At 44.6% G+C, this 16927-nt stretch overlaps 3 protein-coding genes across 10 annotated transcripts; 1 reads left to right on the forward strand and 2 right to left on the reverse strand.

The window, feature by feature from the left end:
- Positions 1-206: 206 nt before the first annotated feature.
- Positions 207-3730, forward strand: LOC124675774. 7 transcript variants are annotated; one of them, XM_047211846.1, is made up of 8 exons: positions 207-338; positions 559-715; positions 1371-1503; positions 1543-1596; positions 1897-1967; positions 2616-2862; positions 3015-3196; positions 3513-3730. In XM_047211846.1, the coding sequence occupies exons 1-8, from the start codon at positions 290-292 to the stop codon at positions 3607-3609; spliced, it is 990 nt and encodes a 329-aa protein (XP_047067802.1). In that variant the 5' UTR covers positions 207-289; the 3' UTR covers positions 3610-3730. The 7 variants fall into 7 exon arrangements, 4 of the variants coding, with proteins under 4 accessions (XP_047067802.1, XP_047067800.1, XP_047067801.1 ...); XM_047211844.1 differs by having other exon boundaries at positions 1371-1596; XM_047211845.1 differs by having other exon boundaries at positions 1371-1596; positions 2622-2862.
- A 450-nt stretch (positions 3731-4180) lies between these two features.
- Positions 4181-8659, reverse strand: LOC124676096. Its single transcript, XM_047212181.1, has 6 exons — positions 8222-8659; positions 7315-7413; positions 6786-6963; positions 4769-4866; positions 4546-4607; positions 4181-4436 (listed from the first exon to the last, which is right to left on the reverse strand). Exons 1-6 carry the CDS (start codon positions 8642-8644, stop codon positions 4322-4324), a joined length of 975 nt encoding a protein of 324 aa, XP_047068137.1. The 5' UTR covers positions 8645-8659; the 3' UTR covers positions 4181-4321.
- A 2670-nt stretch (positions 8660-11329) lies between these two features.
- On the reverse strand, positions 11330-15452 carry LOC124678500 (mitochondrial intermembrane space import and assembly protein 40 homolog). Of its 2 annotated transcripts, none has more exons than XM_047214377.1 (3): positions 13049-13904; positions 12817-12942; positions 11330-11792 (listed from the first exon to the last, which is right to left on the reverse strand). In XM_047214377.1, exons 1-3 carry the CDS (start codon positions 13097-13099, stop codon positions 11622-11624), a joined length of 348 nt encoding a protein of 115 aa, XP_047070333.1. In that variant the 5' UTR covers positions 13100-13904; the 3' UTR covers positions 11330-11621. The 2 variants fall into 2 exon arrangements, with proteins under 2 accessions (XP_047070333.1, XP_047070332.1); XM_047214376.1 differs by lacking the exon at positions 11330-11792 and adding an exon at positions 14925-15452 and having other exon boundaries at positions 12872-12942; positions 13049-13073.
- Positions 15453-16927: the final 1475 nt, after the last annotated feature.

Below are 16927 nucleotides of genomic sequence, written 5' to 3' on the forward strand. Positions count from 1 at the left end.
ACCTCAAATAAGTTTACCATGTTACATTTAGAGGCCCATGTAGCATTAGGTGCCCCAGGGATACGTGAGGCCCATGTAAACCCCACTGACGAATGGACCCAGTCTCATAGCAACACTTGCGGACTTGCCCCTAGGGCCCCGTCGACATCGGCCAGCCAGCACCACCAACCTGACAGGCGAGCACGCTTTCCTAGTCGGCTCGTCTACCTGCCTGGCTCCCGTCTCCTCCTCCTCCTCTGCTCACCTCCCCGCAGAACAGAAAATGATAGTCTGAAAGCGGCCTCTCCCGATGCAAGCGTCCGCGCGCTTCTGCTCCTCCTCTGCGTCCTCCAAGAAGGGTTTGGACTCTGCCCTGCAAGTTTCTCCTGTTTATGTTTGGTTCAATCGTGGCTGATTTTAGCCTCTCCCTTCCAGTACCAACAACACCGCTGCTTTATTAGAGAGACATGTTTGCTTTTCTTTACGCTAGTTAGAAGCTTGTGATGCGATATGTTTCTTTAAGGTCTGTAAATGCTTGTCTTATGGGCCTAAATTATGTTATTTTACCTCCTTTTCCAGTCTTTGCTGACATTTCTGACGCCGTTGTACGGTCATCGTATCGGCCTCTCTGTGGGAAGGCACACCTGTCTTCTCTGTCTGGTGAGGATCCACCGAGAGTTCAGAAGAGAGTATCAAAACAAGAAAGAAGGGCCAGGGTGGAGGAATTTGTTGAAAAGTAAGGCAATTGTCAGCCAGACAGCATTTCTGATTGTATTCTTGTGGTCAGCATGTTTTACAGTTTGATTTTGATGCCTTTATAGCTGTATGTATTAGAGTCTTGTCATGTTTTAATCTTGCATGAAGGTGGAACCGTCTTGTAGATTCGCGTGGTATACTAGCAATTTATGAACACCCGAGCCAATTGATCAACTCTTTTCGGAATCAGATGTGTGTTTGACACCGCTGGAGGTGATTCTTCATATTCAGTGTTCCTTATCCTGTTTATCTTATTTAAGTGTCCCAATGGAAAAGATTCAGGAAACATGTTGTAAGCAGCTGCAGCTCACAAACTTGAATTGGATACAAGCAAACTGCTGGTTCAGCTTACGAAAACTTGAAAATGAGTGATAATATGACTTATGGGATTAGCTAATCGACCATAATTTGCATTTTGTGCATGAAAACGAAGTGTCAACTTCAAAGCAACGCTCATCATACTTTCGATTTTGAAACAGCCAATTATATATACTGATTCTTTGCGCCACGTCTAAATGCTCTAGAGGTGCTTGATGAAATTCTAGTGCCGTATATCTTTACCTGCACCCAGTAAGGACTTACTTGTGTTAAATGTTGCATCCTTTATTCATGCCTGGCTCTACTATTCAACACAGTTACAGGGCATCACATGAAGGGAAATTTCCATCTGCTACATCTGTTCGTCAGCAGGTTGGAGGGTCCTACTACATATCGTGGGAATTACTCCAGGAATTGGAGTATAATTCAAGACTAAAATGTGATGTGAGAGATGCCTCTTTCAACTCAAGGAACTTTGAGGGAAGATATGGGCTAAACAACATTGACCTCTCAACCAAAGATGCTAGGACCAAAGAAGAACTGGTATTTTGTTACAGATAACCTTACTTTTACTCCGTTGATTTGTGCTCGTGTTGCTCATTATTTTCACTTTGATCTCTTAAGTTTCTAGCAGTGCATATGTTAATGATGTCATAGTTTTAGTTTAATCTTTGTACATACTAAAATAATTACCGGGTACATGGTTCCAGTGCCATAATACCATGATTGTGTGCTCTTAGTCGCTTTACATTAAGCACCAGGATGTTTTAGTAATAATAATGGCCAAACTGTGCCAGATCAGACACAAAGTGAGAATATGAACAGGCTTCCTTGTCTACTCAGGTTGTACCTGAAGTCCAGAAGAGAGTAACAAAGCAAGAAAGAAGGATCAGGGTAGAGGAATTTGTTGAAAAGTAAGGCAACTCAGCGAGACAGCATTTCTTATTGAATTATTGTGATCGCCATTTGTACTCTCTGTTTGCACTTCTTTTTCGCTAATTATAATCTTGGATGAAGGTGGAACAACCTAACAGATTTAGTTCTGTAGAATTACGTTATACTATATTTACAGGTTTACTTGCAATGTCTGATGGCCGAGAGCCAATTTATCACCTTTGTTCAGAATCAGATGTAAGTTTCGCACTGCCGGAGATGGTGGTTGATTAGAAAAAAAAGTCATTTTCTTATTCACATGACCGGTGGCAAAGGTTAAAGAAACATGCATTAAGTAGCCAGTGAATGACTCACAAACTCAGCTAGGGTCCCATCAAACTGCTGGTTTTAGCTTATGAAACCTGAAGAGTGAGTGATTACGGGAGTCTTGTGATTTATGAGATTAATCTGATCGACCACACTTTACAATTGGTCTTTGATGAAAATCAAGTCTTGGCTTCAAAACAACCCTTGTCAAATTTATATGGCAAAATTACTGATTATCGATGTTACCAGCTGGATATAGCCATATATAAATGTGCTTCTAGGAATCAGAGTACTTGATCAATTGCTGAACTGTATATATCTTTGTGCTTGTAAATTATGCCTGGCTCTACAACTTAACGCAGTTACAGGGCATCGCATGACGGAAAGTTTCCATGCGCAACACATGTTCGTCAGCATGTTGGAGGTTCCTACTACATAGTGCTCGCATTACTCCAGGAATTGGTGTACAATTCAAGACTGGAGAGTGATGTCAGAAACGCCTCTTTCAACTCAGCATCCGTGAAGGAAAAACATGGGTTAAACAATATTGATTTCTCCACAAGAGAAAGAGATGCTATTCTCAGCTTTGAGGGCATAAAGGAAGAAATGGTACTTCATTACAGATAACTTGATTCCACTCTTTGTGCATTTTGAGATTTTATTGTTAGTTATCACATGGTGTATGTTTAAATTATTCATATATCTTCAATTATGTGTGTACTCCTAAGGAACACTAATACTAATAATAATCATGTACTATGGAGGCTAAAACTACGGAGTCTCTGGATTTACAGACTAAGCCACAACTTTTTGAATGCCATGGTAAAATCGGAGCTGCCAATTTATATTTATCAACCAAAAATTATTTGGAGGATAGAAGTGTACCCGTGGCATCATATCAAATTGAAAGCATCAAGCCGATTAAGGCAGAAAACCTTGAGCTGTACTACTTCCATTCCCTCGTGCAATATCAGTAACTGATTAAGGCAGAATAAGGAGCACTATCATCATCAGAACCTAGATATCAATATTTGAGACTGTTACTCCGTTGTTGTTAAACTGCATCAACCAAATCAAATAATACGTGGAGTATATCAGGACCTCACAGATAAAGATAGGTTGCGTAGTTTTCTCCCCTATTGTTGTTTCATGCATTTCAACGCTATAATTTGATGTTAAATGTGAACAGGAACTTGTTCAGGTGTTTATCGGTACATACCATATTCTGCTCCTCACGTCTTTCCTTACTCCTAATGCAGCCGTAAACATGCACATGAAGGCTCAACTGGGTCAAATCTTTGGGGAAGCCTGAAATCCTTTGCTGATGAACTCAGGCTCTTCTGGAACAATCTGTAAATTCTTATGGTCTGCTAGATGCAACTAAGTATAGGATTCACATTGTTTCATTATTCTTTTCATGGACATGGAACACAAATGTAAAGTTCTCCATGAGGACCACCGCTTCAACATCAAATTACGATACGTCTGTCAATTATAAGTTATAACAAGCCGGCGTGTGCAAAGCCCCTTCGTTCTGTTATCTGTCACAAAATCAAATGGAAACTTTTCCTGTCTGGTGTACAGCTTTCAGTAATTTCTCATCTTAACATTCCAATCTGGAATCTCTGCTACCTACATGTTGTATACATCAGGTTCACAATGGTTACGTTTCAGTCTAGATGCCACCCTGGATCCATTCATCAGAAACATGAAGGCACCATTGCTAGACATACTCTAGTTTCACTGAAAGTGCACAAACGCTAAATTTGCGATTCTTGCCAACATGTTCATTCTTCAATGAAATGACATAAACTTGAAAAGGTGAACAACACAAATACAGTTAACAAATTGCCACTTTATATAAACTCATTGTTGGCAGAATCTCTCAACAGCTTCCTTGTTTAGTCAGGTGGTAGATAGGTCTGCCAGAAGCTACAATCCTAATAGGAGGTAGATTTACAAAACTTGCAGTCGACTATCCAGGGCATCACTCTCTTCTTTAACGTTGAAAAAACTCACTCCAAGCTTCTATCATATAAGATGCTCTGTATCCTTCCATCAACATTATTCAAGACGATGGTGGGGTACCTTGTTCAATGTCAGAATCATCGATCATCCTTTCTAATGACTCGATATCACCAGCTTCTGAAAGGGTGTGACTTCGAAGGCTGTCTGCATCCTCACTGCTCACATGAAAACAAAACGAGAAACATCAGTTATGAGGCTAGCATTTAAAGCACCGCTTGCACTATAAAAATTGTAAGGATCATCATAGCAAGGATTTTGCCATACTCAGTAACTCCAAAGATTTCTTTGACAACAAGCGAGCTGTCGCGAGAACAGAACTCTGGGAGCTGGATGATTCACAAATATTCAGTTAGATCAGGGAAAGTAAGGAACGAATTACATTATAACACAATATCCTGACATCTAAAACATCTTTAACTCTGTTATGGAAGTCAAGAAAATTCTCGAACGCAAATTAGAGCCAGTAAAGCAGACGCCAGCACCTTACCTCTGATAAGTACATGATTTTTCCAAACAATGTTTGCACAGCAAGCTTCCGCTTGAAACCTTGTTCTGTAAATCCAGTTAAGTCCATCACTATAGGACCTGCAAGATCACACAGAAAATCTCCTCAGTGATGTAGCAATATTCAAGCTTAATCTTACACATCAAGTTGTGAAATAAACAAAATCATCACTACTACCAAATACTTTTAAGAAAACAATAAACCACACTAAGCATATCCAATATACCAAACGCTATGTTGCTATCCTGCATGCCACAACTATTGATCCTTTTCTACAAAGACAACCAAGTCTCCTATTTGCAATGCAGGTCAAACACTCGTAGCAACACTAAGGGTGTGTTTGGTAGACCGGCCCTCCTCAGATTTTCCCACCTCATCCCACTTTTTTCCAACTTTTGTTGTTTGGTAGGTCGGCTCGGCCCAACTGGGCACTGCCCACCTCATGCGAAAATAGCCTCTCAGCCCTGCCCGGTAGAGAAGCCGAAATCGAGCTTCACACCTGGGCAGGGCTGACCTCACCCGGAAAACCCCCCGCGCTTGTGCCCAAACCAACAGGGGTCAAACTGCCCAGCCCTCATCCCCCCCCCCGGCAAGCGCTCTCTATTTCCCACCCTCCACGCCTGCGCCCCGCTCCAGCTTGTTCGACGCCGAGTGCCGCCACTTCCTCGAGGACAAGCGCTGCCACAGCCACGGCGAGGGCCGGCTCCACCACGGCCGCAGACGAGCGCCTCCACGGGCACTGCGAGGGCATGCGCCGCCGCTTCCTCAAGGGCAGCTCTGCCACGGCCGAGCTCCGCGACGGACGACAACGGCGGACAACGGACAACGAACGAGCGCCGCGCTTCCTCGAGGGACAGCTCCGCCACGGCCGAGCGCCGCCACGGCCTAGCTCCCTGACAAACAACGGCCGAGCGCCGCCACCGCCTAGCTCCGCGACAGACGACAGACAACGGCCGAGCACCGCCACAGCCTCGCGTCGCCATGTCCGACGTCTCCGGGCCCGAGCTCCGCCACAGGCAGGTCCGGCATGAAGCCTGGTCAGGATCGAGAAATCGGGGACGCGTTCATCTCAATCAGGACTGAGGACCCGATTGCTTTTTTTTCATTCGGTTCAAGGGCTTTTGTGTAAAATTCGGACCTCATGGTAATTTCATATTTTTAGACATAGGTCTCAGCTCAGCCGAGCTCAACAAACCCACCAAACAACATCTCAACTCAACTGAGCTCAACAAACCCAGGCTACCAAACAAATGCCAAAATCTCAACACAACTTAGCTAGGATCAACATGTATGAGGTGAGATAGAGATTCTCGATAGACCCAGGCTACCAAACACACCCTAAAAGTAAACTAGATAAGTTTGAAGCACAACAAACAGGTTAAAGGTGTCAAATTTGAAATTTACCAAATGAAGCATAGAAATGCAGTGCTTTGATTTTGAAAACATCTTATGATGTTAATGCTAATATTACCAACTAATGGCCACCTAGCATCAACAAAATGGCAACGTATCGCTAGAACCCTCATTACAAATTGAATATTGCTGCCGCACATACATGCATATTACTTTGATGTTTGGTAAAACATGAAAAATAGAACTATCGAACTTAAGTTTACAACCACAATGCGGACATCATTTCAAGGCCCAGAAGCTAGAAATAGCAGAACAAGTAACGAGTGGATTTGAGAACAATGGAAGAAACATACAAGTGCCAAGAATATATGTTTCAGTAACTGTTGGAAAGTAACCTTCCAAAAATTTGCAGCGAATCAAGTACACAGCTAGTAAATCATATGCAGCGAATCAAGTACACAGCTAGGACATCATCAAGTTTTATAGAGAATTTATCATGGAGATCAATAAATTTATAGGAAGCTAAGAGAAGACTATGTGTTGTACAAGAGTCTTGAATAAACCGAGCATCTAGAGTGGCTGAGTCCCAAATTCAGGAAATACTATGCATTATATAAGAGTACCACAATTAGAAGAATGAAAATACCTTTCTCCCGAACAATTCTTCTTGATATCTCATTCAAAATTTCAGCAACTTCAGCATCTTCTAACATTGATGCTTTCCTAAGATGTATGAGATCCACAACCACATCAGGATTGAATTGTTTTTCATTCAGCGTATACCGGATGTACTTTCTTACAACATCATCCATGTCAAATCCTGTCTGAATAAATGGGAAAAGGTTACACATCCATCTGCATCCCTCACTATGGGCAGATAGCTTTGCAATGCAATCAACAATATAAAAAATAAGTGACCCCTCAAACAGCAGTAGAAATGGGTGCATTGGTACAAAGGATCACAGTTAGGTATGCCAAAATCTATTCTACTCAGCAAAAGATTGTGGATAAGATATTTGCATGTCATCAGTGTAATTTCAATCTTCCAGAATAAGATATATGAGCAACACTGTTCAAAGTAGATTCATTTGTTGAGAAAATAAAGCAGATGTGGTGTGGCACTAGTCCAATATATGTTCAGTTCCTCGGTAATAATAGTTGAATCAGGAGCACACCTTTTGCATTAGTTCTTGGAGAGCTGAAAAATCCACTGCTTCCCTGCCCTTGTGAAACAACTCATCTAGTGACTTCAACAAGAATATATTCTTAGTCACCTGTAAAGAAACATCGATTCATCATAAAGTGCCAAACATATATAGTGCCACAAGTGTCTGCATATCTGTTGTGACTTAGTGAGCTATAGTATATAAAGTTCCATTAAGAATATCAGCAAGAAAACCACAAATCAAAGCCTAAAGGCAAGCTTGCGATCAGCAAAAAGATTGTAAACAGAAAATGTTGTGCCTTGGAATCTGTACAGAGCTATCTATTTGAAACAAAGTTCCAAGCTTATGCACGATCAAGAAGCTGACATTGCAAGTTCATGACATATTAGACATTGCTAAGAGTGAATGAAGTGCTAAAAAAGTACAGAAAACTCATTATACACAATGAAACAGAGTCATGTCGATTCATTCTCTCAGTCGATAGTGACATCTAATTCAACCATACAACTCAGTATGGTCATGGAGTCTTGGTTCCCTGATATTCTACGAACAGAGATAAGCTAGTATATAACTTTCCAGCTGATAAAAAAAACAAGCCAAACTCCTATCATCTCGAGTCCTTGAACGAAGTTTAACACCCAATGAACAAATACATTGAACAAACAAGCTATAGTTCCACAAAATGTACCTACATTTCGGCATGGCTTGAACTCTATTGTACGAGAAGTACGCCATCACTTTATTACATACCCAGTATTACCTACCACCACCTAATAGCGAAGCACGAGAAAAAAATGTCCAATCCCAGAGAGAAATTACCTTAAGTGTAACAAAGCTCCTAATCGTATGACTACCCAACCTCCCGCTAAGCATCGAGCCACACATGATTTGTACTTTTGTAGACGTTCAGACTTACCCTCTTCTTCTTCTGCGTGCGCGGGGAGGTGAATTTGCGGTAGGTGCGGGCGACGGCGAGCGCGAGGGAGACGCCGACGTAGGCGAGCGGGACGGCGAGGAGCCAGGGGACGGGGCTGGAGCCGACGCGGGGCCCGGGGATGGCCTGCGTGACGGTGCCGGTGAACTCGACGAGGTCCAGCGCCTTGTCCTGGATCCACGGCAGCTCCTCCTCCACCTCCACCTCCTCGTCCGCCTCCTTCTTCGGGGGTGCGGCGTTGGTGGAGCTGGCCGGCTGCCGGGAGGCGGCGGGGGTGCGCTTGGCGCGGGCGACGAGGAGGGGCGTGGGCCGGCGGGTGGGGGCGGGCAGGGCGAGGGGGCAGCGGCGGAGGCGGGCGCCGGCGACGGGGACGGCGAGCGGGCGGAAGAAGGTGGTGGTCGCCATGGAGGTGGAGGTTAGGGCTTATCGCGGCGGAGGTGGGTGGGACTCCTCCGGGCCGGGGTGCGGTGCGGTGCGGAGAGGAGACGGAGCCAGAGTAGGCAGTAGTAGTAACTCAACAAAACAAAACCCTGTGACCGCGTTGGGAAGAGAGAAAGAGGGGAAGAGCAGGAACATGGGCCAAAAGCCCACCAGGGAAATGTTTTTCTCGGCCTATATCACTTTGCTGGTACATCATTCGTTCCAGGGACTGAGCAGTCGCGCCCCCAAATCATCTCCAAACGCCCTCCGATCGAGCGTTCGAGGGACATGTTTCGTTCGTGCCACGTTTAGGTTTAGGGGACGTCGCTTTCCAGCCGCGTCCCCCAAACGCCGCGCCCAAATATTAAAATACTATTTTTTATTTTTTTTTCAATAAAGAGATGAAATATTTCACAAACTAATACATAGTTTGAACCACGGTTGACACAAATATAAAACATTGCAAGATAACTAAACCTAACTAGGCCAGGCAACGAAGGTTTTTTCGTATGTTCGTTGCCAAGAAAGAACACTCGAGGCCACACCCAATCACCCAAACTGGAAAATCCAGCTGCTGACGGTGCCCCTGTTGGTTCTTTTGAGGAAGAACAACCAGAAACCTCTGTGCATATTTTCGCTGCGAAGAAACAACACTCATCAGTCTTCGTCCTCCTCGGCGCTGTTGTCGTGGTAGTGTCGGCGGCAACGCGTCTCGTCGAACACCTTGACGCTCATGTCTCTCTCGCCAAAGTAGGAGAACATGAGCACGAAGCCGGCTTCGAGGTGGTGGTAGCGCGCGAACTTATCCCAGCCGATGTGGAGGTACATCTTGCCGCGCGCGTCGTAGATCACGTCCACGATCCACTGGCGAGCAGCCGCGAGGCAGCCTCCCGCGGATGCGGCCGAGCCCGGCGCGCCGTCGCCGGTCGGGCGAAGGTGTTCGGCAGCCCCTGGATGGCGTGTGGGTCGCCCTTGAGGACGACGACGAACTCGAACAGCACCGGCCGCTCCTCCTCCTGCATGTCCGACGATGAAGACGACGGCGAGCGTGCAGCTCTACCGCGGCCACGACTACGACCATGGTCGCGGGATCGGCCTCTGCCTCTACCAGACATGGCGTCGACTCTTGAGATGGTGGCGGCTAGGGTTGGGGAGAGAGGCGCTAGGGTTTATGTGTGAGGGACGATGAGAGAGCAACCATTTTTATAGGCCGGAGGGAGGCAGGGGAGTGGTGGCGCTCATTAACGCCGGCACGCAGAGCTAGGCGCGACGAGACGCTTCGTTGCACCTCTGCGGGAACAACACCGTCGCTGCGTGCCAATAACTTCCGTCGCGAGGTAGGCGACGATTAGGTTAAACTTAAATGTGCCGCTGACGCGTCGGTCCCGCCACACCCCGCCTCGCTTTTCGGTGTGTTTGGCGTCCCCGGAGCATCCCCTGTGTAGCGGGGACGGACTCGAGGCGCCGGACACCGTATCGGCCGCGCCGGACAAAAAAACGACTTTAAGGGACGCGGCTGGGAACGTTTTTTTATCCGGCGCGCCCCAAATCCCTTTGGGGTATGGTTTGGGAGACACGAGTGACACCCGATCCAGCGTGTCTGTCCAATTCAACCTCCGCTCCATGTTCGCACACGGTGGCTCTGGCTTTGCAATGGATAGGCTTTGTGAGTGAATTGTTCTCGTCATGTTTTGTTGATCTTCTTCATCTCATATTGAAGCCATGGATAGGCTTTGTGAGTGAATTGTTCTCGTCATGTTTTGTTGATCTTCTTCATCTCATATCTTCTAATCAACGCGGCGCTGCTTCGATTCAAGATGAAATGTACACAAAAAATAATGCAAATTAACGACGTGGTTCTATTCTCGATATTATTTCCAAGTATTGTTGATGGCTACTCTCAAATCTCATGTTTATGTTCATAGTCTTTCTAGACGAAATGTGTTAAATTCACCACACACGCACTCGACCGTTTAAAATATCTAATGAGGAGTAGCTTCTTCTCTTTTGCGTAAGTACCGTGTTGTAAGTTTTTCATTTCAACAATTATACTGGAACTGCTTATTAGGTCTCTATCTCCATATTGTTACTCTAACATGTTCGTGTATTTGCATGTTGTCTGAACTTGTTTCCTTCAACCTCTGTTTCACACACTCACTTAATCATCTACTGTTTTGTCAGTCCATCGGATGTACACAAAACAGAAAAAGGACCTAGAAAAACATTGGTCATATAAAACAATTTTAATCTATCAGTGTTCCTCACACATTTGACATGGTGCTAACAGCTTGTTATGAGATATTTTTCTTGTTTGAGTAATTAATAAAATCATCACTAGGTGGGGGTTCTTCAGAATTCATAACCCTAGAAGAAAAATGAGGTCCCTCAAAACAAAAGGAGATGATGTAAACTCATTCAACTGTCCCAAAAAGTTGCCACACCCAAAATTCTCCACTAAAGTGGTAAACGTAAATAACATAGCATCATCACTACACTTGAGCATTAAGTTATACTCCCTCCCTTCCATATTAGCTATCGCAGATGCAGATGTACATATACACAAAATAAGATACATCCATATAAGCTACAACTAGTATGGAATTTAGGGAGTACTCTTTACCTGTTCCAGTGCCACGGTAAAACAATAGACCCATCAATTCAAAAAATGAGTAGTATATCAACACGGACAATAGCTTCTTTCAATATTTACCAGCGCCTTAATCCATTTGGAAACAGAAGTCTGAGAAAACATGTTTCTCAGTTTCTCATTGCAATAACGAATATGTTCTCTGTGGAATATCTCTCGTGCACAAACTGGGCTTATTTCTGCTGAAGGACCCGGGATGCATACTTTGCTCACGGAAATCTAGCCTATAAAGGAGTAATTTATAGGATAAATAAGGTGTAGCGCACCAATCAGAGGAATCTTTTTATCGGGCGGTCAGCTTAATCCCACAAGATCTCAAAGCTTTGGCTTGGCTTCTCTAGACCATGCTGGAGCTCTAACTTTCAGGTTGGACTTCTCAGCCTCCTCGTCATTCTCCTCCTCTTCCAAAATCTCCTTAGAAACTGCCTCCGGATTTTCCTTGATGCAGTTCTGCAATGCGATGAAGGGCTTCACACAATCTGATCCCTGGCAAGGCAAAGGAAACAAATTTTGTGTAAGTCAATACTAAGGAAGACATAGACATGAATCAAACAGTCAATAGCATCAAAGATTGTAAACACATAAATAAATTTAGAAAAGTAACAACAATAATTTGTGTTTTCCAGTCAATTATATTATCTAAATTTCTTAATTCTTTCAACTGCGGTGTTAGTCCTTTTTTGGACTTGTACATATAACCTTCATTCTATCAATGCATCGAAACACATGCTTTTTGCGTTTTCGCGGGAAAAAAAATATGAAGGTCAATTCTCAAGGTGTTAAGTAACAGGTAGCCTGAACAAGTACTTTTGACGCTGCAATGTGCAGAAGCAAATGTATCTTGTTTGCATAAACTAAAATGTACCTAACAATTTGATAGCAAGCCAATACCGATTGAAATACTCCGTAATAGGAAAAGGAAAAAAAATGCTGGCAGTAAAAAGGATCACACCCGTCATTATCAAGGCTGCACATGCGAAATGGTGGTATCAGTTAACAAGATCTGCTAAACAATAGCTCACACATTGTTTAGTACTCCCTCTGTCCCATAATATAAGATGTTATTACAACCAATATAATGTAATTGGTTGGTTGTAATAACATCTTATATTAAGGGACAGGGGGAGTAGTTACCTATCCTTGAGTATTTATTATTGTTTGGTCATACTGAGCTAAGCTTAGAACAAAGAGCAGCTTATTATGATTATCATACCACATGTTTAAGTAACTAGCAAGACAACCGTGCTACGCTACCGAACCTAATAAGACAATGTAGAACATAGTTTACTGAAGTTGTATGTCAAATTAATTAACTTTGATGCTTTTGTTTATCAGGGCAGCAGATGATACAGTAGCATTCATATGTCGCACTTGTCAGTGCTGAGACAAGGAAGGCTAGAAAAGAGGTGAACTAATGACCACCAACGCGAAACTTTGTATGGAAAGAAATAACTTGCAGCAAGATAAATTTCAATGAAAGCAACTTAGTAATTTGAAGCAAAAATACAACCTTCTCTTCTTCGGTACTCCTCAGGAAGCAGGAAAATGCATCGATAAATCCACTGCCACAAGGTCCACTTTTCAAATCAGCAACGCATGGACATTCCAGAGCTTTCTGTACCTTCACGTCAATTGACTGCACAAGCAAACAACAGTTTCACTGATATCCCAAGTGCCATGAAGAATACGATAATGATACACGAGCATCTATCGACTATCCAAAGCAAAAGAAAGGGTCTTACGTCATTGTTATCCTCACTAAACGCTCTGTGCATTACAAAAAAATCCAACATCAGTAATCAGAACATTAATGCTGGGATAGATTAAATGAGCCTTCAAAAGAAAACAAAATATCCCATGCAAAGCGCACAGTTTAAAGCTTGGCAAAAAAAATGCAACATCAGACAATTAATATCAGTCTAGGTTGTTGCCTAGAAACTATTGTAATCCTGCTACTAATTAATGAATGATGGCTCCATTGAAAAAAGATGAGTGAAAGCCCCTGATTCCAATAAAAGAACACTAAGAGCACATTTAAAAGAGCAAAGCATGCCACAAAAATTTAAAAGAGCGCACAAACTGTCTAGACATTGGTGTATTTTTTGGAGATCTAGGAACTCAATCTAGTCTTTTTGGGCAGATATTAGCAGGTTAAAGCTTAGTGCTCCTCAGGCCCGGGGTGTTATTAACTTAGCACATACCGTAGGTGGCACTAACATTAAGACAACCTCAATTTTGGCCTGAACGCATATAGTATGTTGTAGGATTTGCAAGATTACACCAGTTCACCATCGAATAAAATGTCTGCCCTGCATAACCAAAAACTAGAGAATCACAGGAACAATGTCGTCCATCCACTACCAACTGTACGTATTAGTAGAGGTCCTAGTCTCCTTGAGCTCCGCTCTCACCAATGCTCCTCAAGTCCATAGTACTGCGAAGGGACCTAGATGCAAGCGCGACTCAAGGAGAGCTACCCCTGGAAGCAACCGTGTACAGGGAAACCAAGATTACGAGGGAACCGCCTCCGGCGAATAAGATTCAGACTTCCGGCATGTACCTGCGACGAGCTCCTCGAGGGAGGAGGGCAGCGGAGAAGGCTCCCCCGCCTCCGCGGCAGGCTGGCTCTGGTCTTGGCCCATCGAGGCTTGAGCTCTAGCTAGCTCGCGCAGGCGGTGACGGCGGCTAGCAACACAAACAGTGGCTGGTTCGATCGAGTATGCCAATGATTAAGTGAATAATTTAAGTTCAGGGACACCCTCATTTTCCAATCCGTGTGCAGCAAACAGATTACTTCAACTGCTGCTGCTTATGATAAATAAAACTGTTTACATCGCTGCAGCACTAGAAATACAGGTTTGTTTGATTTTTATATTTTAAAAAAGGAAATTTTCAAATGTTTTGGCACACTGAGCCGTATCTATGGATCAGTTCTGAAGAAGGTTGCGCTTCATTACTGCCTTGGTGGAAAAAAGTTCAGCTTTTCATGTGTTGACAAGGCAATCTATGGATGCGCATTCACAGAACTATGGTATCCTAGCACAGAATGAGAAAACAGTACCCAAGATACATAAAATCCATAATATCATCCAAACATATATGTTTATGCTCAGCATTGCTATATAGCTATGATATATATATGTTGGCATTGCTATATATATGTTTATGCTCAGCATTGGCTATTTGAATTGATTGTCACCATTCAGATATTTGAACTTGGGATAGTTGGACAGTTCAAGATGGGAGTTTCCTTATAGCAAAAGTTGTTTGGAAGTTTTGGTATAGTAGTGTTCAATTTGTTAGTTGACTTGTGAAGAGTGATACTTTAAAACAAACTGATTTTGCACAAGAATAATCATTGTTCATACATGTCCACCGAACCATCCTAACTGAAAGTAATTGCAAGTTGTACCCTAGCACAGAATGTGAAAACAGTACCCAAGATTATGTACTTACTATTTAAAATCCATAATATCATCCAAACATAAATACATGGCAACATTTGAGAGCTACCCCTACAGTTGTAAGCTGTTTGCCACGCCCCTAAGAAATACTCATCACAACAGTCACGAGCTGGCAAGAAACAGCTGATAGTATACTCAGAATCTAGAAACGAACCGGGGCCGCCAACAGAGCGGTGACCAGCTGGACCAGCAACGGGATATGCTGCTCCCGAAGCGAGACTATGGTGGAACTCATGTCCAGTAAACGAAGAGTGGCATCGTGTAGCAGTAGGCTCAGCAGTCTGGCTTGGCCTGAGATGTGTGCTTCCTTAAAGGCCTTCCCCAGATCAAAGATCGCAATTGCTGAGTTCTTCATGAGTAGGATGGCTTGCAGGACGCCCCGGTCCAGCTTGGCCTCCGGATCCATGACCTGGGGTAACAGATCATGCTCGAGCCTGTGAAGTTCCAGCGCCAAGCCTGCCACGACCGAGAGGCGATACAGCTCGGTGCATATCATGGACGCCCTATCCACCAGCGGGCTGAGGAGTTCATAAGACTCGGGAGCGATGCGCACGGACTCCAGAGAGACAAGATTCACAAGCATCTGCTCTTCGGAGCGGGCCAGCTCATCGGAGCGGGCATGCAGGGATTGGACTTGGGCATGGGAGTGGATGTCTTCGCAGAGCATCTTTTCCTTTTGGCGGCGAAGAAGAAGAAGACGAGGAGGGGTGGTGGTTGTTGCGGTTGCGGCAGCGGCGGCGGCAGCGGCGGCGAAGAAGAAGAAGACGAGCCAGCCGCTGTTTATGGATGGATAGGGGCAATTTAGGGTTTCTTCGGTAAGATGTGGCCTCTACCGTCGGAGTCGTAGGGGGCAGATGCCGCACACCCTCCGGCCATATGTGGGCTCGGCCCATCAGACATGTATTTATCTTTTTTCTTTTACGTTTTTAACCAAAAAATTACGGGATCAAACTGGTAATTTTTGAATTGAACATTTTTAAAATATGACCAATCCTTTATTTTTTGAACAATTTCGAATATTGAACAATTTTAAAATTTGCAAAATTTTTAGAATTTGAATACTTTGAGCAATTTTTGAATTGTAATAAATTTCAGATCTGAACTATTTTCAAATTTTGAACAAATTTCGAGTCTGAACATTTCTCAAATTACTGGATCAAACCGGCAAAGTGTCCGCTCGTGTCTCTACCGGGCCCGCCTGGCAGCGAGCCTGTATCGAGGACATCACTTCCGCGTCTGCGCCGCAGCTTTCGCCATCAATGGCGCGGCTGCCTCTTCTGCGCGGCGGCTGGGCTTCTGCGCCGCCTTCAATGGCATCGTCTCCGAGAACGACCCACCTGGTGCAGCCGCCGCTGCCCCGCTACGCCACCGGCTTCATGCCGCCGGGCCTGTCGGAGGATGAAGCCCTATGACTGGTGCTACAAGACTCGGCCGCGCCACAACCGCCGCCGTACAACCCCTAGGCTCCTCCACCGCCGCCACATCCCTGGGCGCCTCCACTTCCGCCACAGCCACAACCCTCGGCGCCTCCACCGCAGCCACAGCCCTGGGCGCCTCCACCGCAGCCACAACCCTGAGCGCCTCCACCGCCGCCACAACCACAACCCTGGACGCCTCCACCTCCAGCACCGCCGGCGCGCCCGGCGTACGTTCCGCCGGTATCCGACTGGCCCTGGACGGTACCGGAGCTCATCGTGCTCGACAGCGACGACGAGCAGCAATAGGCGCAGGCGTTTAGGGTTTATTTTCATGTGTTAAACTCTGTAAATTATGTTTTCATGTTATAAAAAAATGATTCGAGCAAAAAAATGCGTCATGCCGCTGGAGCCACCCCGACGCAAACGGACGCGCGGTCGATTTCGACCATTTCTGCCGACGCAAACGAACGCGCGTAGACATTTCCGGACGCTAAAATGCGTCGCGCCGCTGGAGATGCCCTAAGTATCGTGTTGTAAGTTTTTCATTTCAATTATACAGGAACTGCTTATTAGGTCTCTATCTCTCTATTGCTACTCTAACATGTTCATATATTTGCATGTTGTCTGAACTTGTTTCCTTCAACCTCTCACAATCACTTAATCATCTACTGTATTGTCAGTCCATCGGATCTACACACAAAAAAAGAATTAAAAGGATCTAGAAAAACATTGGTGATAT

This window comes from Lolium rigidum, chromosome 7 (assembly GCF_022539505.1).
Source record: "Lolium rigidum isolate FL_2022 chromosome 7, APGP_CSIRO_Lrig_0.1, whole genome shotgun sequence".
Lineage (NCBI taxonomy): Eukaryota > Viridiplantae > Streptophyta > Magnoliopsida > Poales > Poaceae > Lolium > Lolium rigidum.

What these genes read in the sequence shown, in the direction of transcription:
- LOC124675774 (XM_047211844.1), top strand. Translation starts at nt 290, where the DNA reads ATGCAAGCGTCCGCGCGCTTCTGCTCCTCCTCTGCGTCCTCCAAGAAG. An exon ending in GTGGAGGAATTTGTTGAAAA is followed by an intron (nt 716 to 1,370) that starts GTAAGGCAATTG and finishes TATTCAACACAG; the next exon opens with TTACAGGGCATCACATGAAG. An exon ending in AGGGCATAAAGGAAGAAATG is followed by an intron (nt 2,863 to 3,014) that starts GTACTTCATTAC and finishes TCATGTACTATG; the next exon opens with GAGGCTAAAACTACGGAGTC.
- LOC124676096 (XM_047212181.1), bottom strand. Translation starts at nt 8,644, where the DNA reads ATGGCGACCACCACCTTCTTCCGCCCGCTCGCCGTCCCCGTCGCCGGC. An exon ending in TCCAAGAACTAATGCAAAAG is followed by an intron (nt 6,964 to 7,314) that starts GTGTGCTCCTGA and finishes CCATTTATTCAG; the next exon opens with ACAGGATTTGACATGGATGA. An exon ending in AAATCATGTACTTATCAGAG is followed by an intron (nt 4,608 to 4,768) that starts GTAAGGTGCTGG and finishes TGAATCATCCAG; the next exon opens with CTCCCAGAGTTCTGTTCTCG.
- LOC124678500 (XM_047214376.1), bottom strand. Translation starts at nt 15,437, where the DNA reads ATGCTCTGCGAAGACATCCACTCCCATGCCCAAGTCCAATCCCTGCAT.